Source organism: Lissotriton helveticus, chromosome 6, assembly GCF_964261635.1.
Source record: "Lissotriton helveticus chromosome 6, aLisHel1.1, whole genome shotgun sequence".
Classification (NCBI taxonomy): domain Eukaryota; kingdom Metazoa; phylum Chordata; class Amphibia; order Caudata; family Salamandridae; genus Lissotriton; species Lissotriton helveticus.
The window spans coordinates 1,380,366,260-1,380,375,676 of record NC_136067.1 but is presented as its reverse complement, the minus strand read 5'-3'; the positions used below and the strand labels follow the sequence as shown (position 1 = coordinate 1,380,375,676).

General features: G+C 45.1%; 1 protein-coding gene across 1 annotated transcript in view; it reads right to left on the bottom strand.

Moving 5' to 3' along the window:
* Positions 1-8,242: 8,242 nt before the first annotated feature.
* Positions 8,243-9,417, bottom strand: part of LOC144763503 (uncharacterized) — a 556,338-nt gene continuing 555,163 nt past the window's right edge. Inside the window, exon 19 of the mRNA XM_078649154.1 lies at positions 8,243-8,481. Coding sequence (XP_078505280.1) covers positions 8,389-8,481 — 93 coding nt within the window. The 3' untranslated portion in view covers positions 8,243-8,388. The remainder of the gene's footprint in view (positions 8,482-9,417) is intronic.

Sequence of the window (9,417 nt, the reverse complement as noted above, 5' to 3'; positions counted from 1 at the left end):
TAATCACGAGACTCCACAGCGCCGACATCCGCGACAAGGCTCTGGACTGGATCCACTCCTTCCTCACCGGCTGGACTCAGTGAGTCAGACTACAACCGTTCCTCTCAGAACCAACTGAGTTCAGCTTTGGATGCCCCAGGGTTTGTCCCTGAGCCCCACCCTCTTCAACATCTACATGGTCCTCCTGAAGCCATCGTCAGAAGCCACGGACTCAACATCGTCTCATACGTCAATGACTCCCAGCTGATCCTCTCCCTCACCAACAAACCCACAACGGCCAAAACAAACTTCTACCGTGGAATGAAAGCAGCTGCTACCTGGATGAAAGCTAGCTGCCTCAATCTCAACTCGGCCAAGGCAAAGTACTCATCCTGGGAACCACCCCCTCAGCTAGGGATGACTCCTGGTGGCCACCCACTCTGGGAATTCCCCCCACCTGACGGACCATGCATGCAACCTCAGCATCATACTGGACTCATCGCTCACCATGAACCGCCAAATCAACGCAGTCTCCTCAGCCTGCTTCTACACCAAAGACATTCAGATGGATCCCCACAGAATCCAGAAAGATAGTCCTCCACGCACTCATCACCAGCAGACTCGAATATGGAAACGAACTCTACGCAGGCGTCGCCCAGGAACCACTCAAGACACTGCAGAACGTCCAAAACGCCACAGCCAGACTGGTAATCGATATCCCCCACCACAGCTAAATCATGCAACACCTCTGACAACTGCACTGGCTCCCAGTCAACAAGAGAACCACTTTAAAGCTCCTCACTCACACCTACAAAGCTCTACACGACGAAAGACCAGCATACCTGAACTACAGCCTCACATTCCACATACCTGCCAGACAAATCAGATCCTCCCAACTCGCCCATGCCTCTGTCCCCAGGATCCACAACACCAGAACCAGAGGAAGGTTGTCCTTCTACCTCACTGCTAAGACCTGGAACATCCTGCCCCTCCACCTCAGGAAATCTGCGTCGCTGACCCAATTCCAGAAAACCCTGAAGACCTGGCTCTTCGAATGATCCTCCACCTATCCGACCAGCAGCCCCACTACCCCAGTGCCTTGAGACCCTCATGGGAGAATAGCCATGCTATACAAAGCCCTGATTGATTGATTGATTGATTGATTGGTTTAACTTTTCCTTGAAGCTGGTCACATGCAATAAGCTTTTGAATTGTGTTGATTTTTCTGTGTGGAATTCTAAAAATAAACCATGACATTTATACAGATTTTAAATAATTAATTCAGTTCTGAGATACCTTAAGATAAGAATGAGATTTTCCTCCAATGTTTTATGTTTTCTTTTCTTTTGTTTAAATTCTTTTTATTTTGATTACAAGGAAACCAAAATGCACAGTACAATGGGTACGTATATTAATGCAACCCTCATCGTTCAGAGGTAAGATTAAAGCAACACTAGAGTTTGCAGTATGGCACACACAATCAAGGAAACAAAACAGAGAGACATCTGATTGCAACAGCATTCCATTACCATTCAAAGCGTATATCTCAAACAACCCACCAACCCTCTCTCGCTCTCCCACTGTCAGAATAAGCTCAGAGAAGGTGGTGCCCAGAGTGATGCTGGTGTCATTTGCTCCAGTTTAAACGTGCTCAAAACTTATTTTATCCTGTTTTTACCTTGTCTTTCTAACAATTACTGGGGGTAACTTTTAGCTTTGTTTAAATAGTATCTGTTTGTTTCTCTGCCGCATGCACTTTAACCTGCTCACCTCTTTCATCGGTCCCCTGTTGCTCCACTCTCCGATCCACCGCAGCAGCTAGGCTGCTGTTGGAGTGGAGGGAGTTGTTCTCCCTTTCTTTCCAGGAAGTGGGTTTCTCCCACTTTCCTTGGGCCACTACAAGGCGGCCATTTTGGAGGTGAGATGCTCTACTCTTCCTCCAACTCCCATAAGGGCTTCTTGGCATAAACTTAGCCAATGGCGCTGACGCGCAGCGGACGTGCACAGCGTGTGCTCAGAAGGCGCGCGAAAGGCAGGCCCGTCTACACCTGTCCGCATCCAGCTGGGGCCAGGGGCCACCCCCCCCTGCTGGTTTCAGTCCTCACTGCCACATATACTCCTCAGAGTTACTTATGAGATTGAGGAAGTCTCCCAGTAAGATTTGCCTTCACGCCATTCGTTCACTTATGGACATATTGACTTGTCCTCAATGTTCTTATTCTTTATCTGCTCCACCTAAACCCCGCCGGGTCCCTGCCTCCTCCTTAGTCTACAAAATGATGTCTCTTAATTGCAGATCCTTATCCAAACATACCAAGCAAATCTCTATCTTGCTCCAAGAGAAATTTCCTGAAGCGCTATTTCTTACGGAAACCTGGCTCAACACTGAGTCAGAACCTGATCTAGTCGGTATACAACCTTTACAACGAAACTTTTACAACGAACTACCATTACCACGCAACTTTTACAACGCAAACTATTACAACGCATTGCTCTAGGGGCTCTCTAGGATAGGGAATAGGTTAATTTACTATCCAATAACCTTCCCTACTATCCACGGGGACTGGAGTTGGAATAGTAAATTAAACTATTCACTATCCAGCACCCCAAAGCGCTATGCGTTGTAATGGTATGCGTTGTAAAAACCGCGTTGTAAAGGTAGGCGTTGTAAAAGTATGCGTTGTAACGTCATACATCCGATCTAGTCCAATGTCTCCTACCGGTTTATCATATCCAGAGGAAAGATCAGGAACAGGGGAGGGGAGGAGGCATTGCCATTATTCTAAAAGAAGGTTATAAATGCAGCATTATCCCCAATATCCTTCCTGACTGTGAGAACTACTCCTTCTCCATCTCACTTTCTTCAACTCATACCTTCTCAGGTATCCTTATATACCGCCACCCCCCCCCCGATCCCCATGGACAACTGTTTAGAATCCTGCCAGAAGCTGGTGCTAACCTGGCAAGCTCCCCTTCTAACTTTACTATACTAGGGGATCTCAGTTTGCATTTTGTTGACCCCTCAGACCCAGTAGCGACTGAACTAATCCAAAATCTTTTGGCTCTCTGGATAAAGCAAAATGTTACAATCCTCACCCATGAAAAAGGGCATCTTCTAGATCCCATTTTCTCCAACTGCAATGAACTTTCAGTTGCAGACCCAGTCCCCGTACAATGGTCCGACCACTTCCTGGTCCCTTTCTCTTGGGATATATCAACCCCCCCCCTAATACTGACATGACCAGTAGCGGGAAACGTTCCTGTTCCAACATCCCGTTGGACTCCTGGAATTCAGCTCTGATAAATTACATACCTACTCTAGATCCCTGCCCCACGGTCGCGAATGACCAATTTAACCAATGGATCAACTCCTCCCTTGACCTAGTTATACCTAAGAAACCTATCCATAAAAAAAAAACAGGAACTACCCCTCTGCACGGTACTCCTCTACACTGCATGAGTATAAACAAATCTGCAAAAAACTCTAGGAAATGGAGAAGAAATTACGATACAACAAGCAAACAGATCTACATGCACTCTATTCAAATTTACCAATCCAAAGTTAAGGAGGCACAAGCACTATACTATGAGGAAAGAATCAACTCCACCTCAAACGCCCCACGTGAAATTTTTAAGATCGCAAGCACCTTCTAAAACTAACAGTCAGGGATATTCCACTAGACAGCTCAAATGCACGCTGTGACAAGCTTGCAGAGTACTTCTCTAATAAGATCAAGGGTATCTACAGTTCCTTCTCCCCCCCGGCCCATCCAACAATCATCAGCTTACGGAGCACTCAATATCCGGTGAGCACTCTCTCAGGGAAATTCCCCTTATAGACATGGACACCCTAGTAAATACATGTGCCTCAGTAAAATCTGGCTCTCACAATGACCCAGCACCTCACAATCTTTTAGTAAAGCTGGGGATACAATTGTCCAAGTGTTGTTGAAGCTGATAAACTCCTCCATTTCAACAAATTAGTATCCCACCCTGGAAACATGCCATGGTTAGGGCACTATTAAAGAAACCCGTCTTGACCCTGATACACTTGGAAAATGATTGCACTATTTCTCTTCTCCCCGGGATCAGCAAAATGCTAGAAAAACACGTTATCTCTGCTTTTCTTGCCAAACTGGATTTCGCCCCCAACACAGGACTGAAACTGCCTTACTCCCAGTGGTTGAAAAGGCCAAAATGATCCTAGCAAAGGAGAATCGACGCCCATCATCCTCTTGGACCTCAGTGTCGCCTTCAACACTGTTAACTACGACATCCTGATCCACAGATTGAAGAATGTTGGTCTATCAGGTAGTGCCATCACCTGGCTACAGTCCTTCCTCAAGGACAGGAGCTTTCAAGTATTTGAAGGGGATCACTCGTCAGATCAAACCCCACTTGGCTGAGGCGTCCCTTAGGGCTCATCCCTTAGCCCGATGTTGTTCAAGGTCTACATTAGCCCACTGGCACAGATTGTCCTCCCCTTCGGGATAGACGTTGACACCAAGTTAGTGGTGGCCCTAAACTACCCAGGACCCACCTTGTCTAGTCTAAGCCCCTGCCTGGAGAGAGTCGCCAAATGGATGGCACTCTTCTTCCTTTAACTAAATGGAGATAAAACAGAGCTTATGATGCTGGGCAACTAACCCATCTCTGGCATCGGCCTAGCTTGGCCAAGCTCTCTCGGCCCTCCACCCACACCCAAAAATCAGATCAAAAGTCTAGGCATGTAGCTGGATCATTTTTGATCATCAGGCAACTAAAATGGCAGCATCTTGCTTTGGCATCCTGCAGATGCTCGGTAAAGTCCTTCCGCTCCTCCCTTTTTCAGCAAGAAGACTCATGGTCCAGGCTTTAATCCTCTCTCGCCTCAACTATGAAAATGCTCTGTATTTAGGAGCTCCTAGGGCTACCACAAATAAACTGCAAGCCATCCAGAATTGTGCAGCACAGATGCTTTTTGTGACTCCCAACAGCCAAACCTCAAGGCCTGCTCTGAAAACCCTGCACTGGCTCCTGGTTGCGGACAGAATAAAATTCAAGTCTTTATGTATCGCCCACAAATCTTTCTAGAAGAAAGGCCCCCATCCTCCAAGCCATTGTCTCCCATACCACCCTAATAGACCCCCTTCGTTCATCCGGTCCCTACCTAGCTGCGGTCCCAAAAATCAACAGGATGAGGAGTAGTAGTCGTTCCTTCTGTTTTACGTCCGCCAAGCTCTGGAACACACTTTCTCCCCACCTACAATCGGAACCAAATCTCCTTCCCTTCCATAAACTTCTGAAAACTTGTTTTTTTTTTAAAACCCCTCCTACTAAGCTGCTGTGACCTGCCTCTCTCTCGGCTAGTGCTCGGACACCTTAGGGTAGCCATGCGCTCTTCAAATATCCATAACATAACATAACATTTCTTTTACTTTTTGAAACTATTCTTTACAAACCAGCAGTTGCAAAGCAAGTTGCTGAATAATTACCTTATAAATACGAGATGTATTAGCTTTGTTTATTAATTACGAGGCAGGAAATACGGTTAATACAGCTAAGTGGTGCCAGATGCTGGCTGTGCTGAGTTAGATCTATCTATGTTTTTAAGAATATTTATCATTTTCAAATAACGTACAGTTTGTTGCTGTTGACACCATTTACAGTATAAATATAAAGCATGTATTTACATGTGGCATAGGGGTAGCACATTTCTCCATGGGGACATAAACAGGCATCTATGAAAAATCATTGTTAGGGTTGCAACTCCAATCTTCACATATACATCTCGTAACTATATCAGGTATTGTACATTATCAGTGCATGCCTGGGTCTCTTAAACAATCTGTTTAATGGGATAAAACTTCCGGCCTTAGTACTGCTGTGGCCTTGCTATCGCAGCATGCATGCCCCCCCCAATTACCTTATCTATTATCCTCGCCTCCACTATTCCATTCCTATTCTTCTGATTGCTGGGCATTCGTATTGTTCTGGGGTTCTGCTCTACTGTGTAGGTAAGTCTTAAATGGTACCCATATGTCACGTGGTCTGCTACGAATCGGCATCAAGGCGTTAAAAATGTCTGCATTGGTATTACAATAGGTCATATCGGCGTACCATTCCGGGATCGTCAGCACCGGGCCTCTCATCCAGTGCATTGCAATTCGTCTGTTTGCCAGCAGCAGACCTGTTGCCACTAACCTTCTATATTGTTTTGGTACGTCGCAGTCTAGACCCAGTAAGGCTAGCATTGGAGAGTCTGGAACTGGTTGCCTCACCATCCCCTGGAGCTTATTTGCCATTTTTAACCAGAATGCTTGTATCTCAGGACAGGACCAAGCAAGATGGCCAAACCCAGCATTCTCAGCAACACACCTTACACATTTCTCTTCACCTCTCAGGCTGTATCTCTTTTGATATATTTAAAGTGCACCAGGTGATGTCTGCCATTTTGCGATATGCTCTTAGTGATTGAGCACCAGCATGCCCATTGATTGTGTACAAACTGTGCTAGAACAACAGAAGCCGTGCCTTTCTATTTGGTGGATCATCACTATGTCGCATAAGTTTATATAGTGTTGAAATCCCGCGGAGGTTGCCAGGAGCAAATATGTCAGGATTTTTTTTCAGGCAGTTCTGCTCTGTCTGACCCCAACAGCGCCTGCAGTGACTGACATGCTCTATGGCAATTATATCTGGTGATCAGAGTTGCCTCAGGTATCGAGTCCTGGACCACTTCCGAGGTTATCAGGATTCCATCTTTGAAGAAGTGTCCCATGTTGTGTATTTTTACCCTTTGCAGTGTCCACAATATTGCCCCATCTGCACTTAAGGGAAACCATGTGCACCACTCTATTGGTAGCTTTGGCGAATACAATAGCGGAATCCACCTTTCATATGCCGTTTCTTAAGTAGGTAACACGTAGCCTATAGGGTCAATTGTGCTGAAGATACGCTGTGCTATGCTTAGCAGGTAGCATGGGAGCGATAACGGGTCAGCTGCTTCCCTCTCCCAGTACAAGTGTGGGAGAACTGGTGGCCCGTGAATCCAATAATATGCATGTATGATCTGCGATGCCCTATAGTATATTTCAAGGTCTGGTGCATCCAGCCCACCCATCATATAAGGGGAGGGTTAATGTTCCCCATCCCAGGCACACCAATTTACCAGCCCAGGCCAAGTGAGTCATAAGTGTGTGCAAAGTGCAAAACACGTTTTTTGATAATAGTATCTGTATATTGACAAACAAGAAAATAATTTTCATGAGAGCTATTCGGCCCATCAATGAGAGGGGTAATCGTATCCAGCTCTCTATCACCTCTGTCAAAAGCTGCACTGCTTTCCCATAATTCTCTCTTATTACCACGTCAGGGTATGTATGTATCTGAAACCTTAGGTTCATTGGTCCACACTTAAGGGAATTCTGTTTGTGTAGGCGTGGTGGATGTTGTGAGTGAAATATCAATAATTTCTCCCAATTAACTTTCAATCCCGGGGTTTGTTCTATCTATGTAGTACAGATTTGTAAAACTTTTAAAACATGTTAATCTTAGTCCTAAAGGCTCCTCTTCGTTTTGCTTAACCCGTTCGCAGCGGTGCAAATTTCCCCACTGTGCAGGCGAATTGTACGCGTGCAGTAATTGGACGCCCCCCAGCCGTCTGACGCACACACCCAACGTGACAGCCGGGAGCCGTCCGACGCATGGAACGCGTTAATCAGGCCGCACAAAAAAGTCTGACATGCCTGAAATAGATAAAACACCTGGTGGAGGTATTTTGTTAGCATAGTTCAGGCAAGAGTACTACACTTGAAGTAGCCGTGCACTGCACATAGCCACACAAACAAATGATAGCCACCTTCTGTTGTTCTAGCACAGTTTGTACACAATCTAGACATGGCTTGGCAGTTCGGGCTGGACTGTTCCCATGAGGCACAGGGTCAGACTGATTTGCATATAGCCATGTCTGAAATGGGGTGGCTGAGTGGGCTAAAGAATGGTGATGGATTAAACCCAGATCAGTTGACTGGGGGTGAGTGTTTGATTTGCTCAAACGCTCCGTCCATCATCCCCTTTTGTATCGCTCTGTACACAATCTATCTCATTTTAGAAGGAACTATGCCCAGCCTTTTGGCTGTCATTCCACTTACTGGATCTGGCAAATATCAGGAACAATAGTTTAACCAAAAGTGTTCTTCAAAAGCATTAACAATTTTCATCAACTTCCTCTGTTATTCAAATACTTTTTCAGTAAGTGTATGTACAGTGCACAGCTAGGGTGGGCAACAAGACACAAGATGAAGTCATACACCAAATTGAATCTGCTGCACAAATCACATGTAGACAGCAACAAACTATTTTATTTTTCAATAAGGTCCTTGACATTCTTTCTTATTTTACAATATGCACTTGGCAGTCTTATTTTTATTATCCAAAAAGAATATTGGCAATAGTGTTAGTTATCTGTGTAGCATGATTTTTCAAGAAGTTGACTAGTTTTGGGAGAAAAGGCTGTGTTGCCTGGAAAAGAAAGAGATACACATATATAAATATACATTTCAGTTGGGAGTTAAAGAAAAATGGAAAACATTTTTACATTTATAGGTAACTTGAACCCTAAACATAAGCTAATCATGACCAAACAGCAATAGTGATTCTTAAACTGCATTGAACAATTACATTATCTACGTTTCAATACATACAGGTATTATAACTAATGTGGCTTTCAGTACACCTCCTGTACAAGTAAAAAACAGGATAAGCGTTAACATTTGTCCTGAATTCTTATGATTGTTATGAAGTGCTCAGTTGCACAATAACTCAGGACCAAACTTTATGCTATTACAGTGTAGACCCTGCATAGCTGAGCTCCCCAGGTTTCTGAGCTCCTTGACAAGTTTCCCAGATCCATGCATAACTAACTGCAATGGTGTGGGTTTCGACTTTCCACTCTGGGATTTGTAGTTCTTGTTTATCCACATAAAACCAGAAATACGCTTCCCAGAAGTCAAAGACTAGGGGCCCGATGTAGGTGGCAAATACCGGTCGGAAACGGCCGAATTCGGCGGTTTCCGACCGGTATTTGGCATCTTGAGATGTAGGGGGCCAGATTTTACAGATTCTGTAAATTTACCGAATCTGTAAATTTACAGAATCTGTAAAATACCGAATCGGTATTTTTACCGATTCGGTACCTTCCAGGTGTAGGTGGGACTCTTCTGAGTCCCACAGGCCTTTAGGAGTCGGTATTTTACCACCCAATCCAATTGGGTGGTGAAATACCGAATCCAGGTGTGCATGCACATCTGTGCATGCACACCTGTGCCATGTGACACACAGACATGCCCTTAGGGCATGTCTGTGTGCCACATGGCACACATGCCTGTAATTGGGGTGCCAGAGGTTGTCAAAGTGACACCCCCTGCACCCTTGCAAGAATAGGTAATTACCGAATCG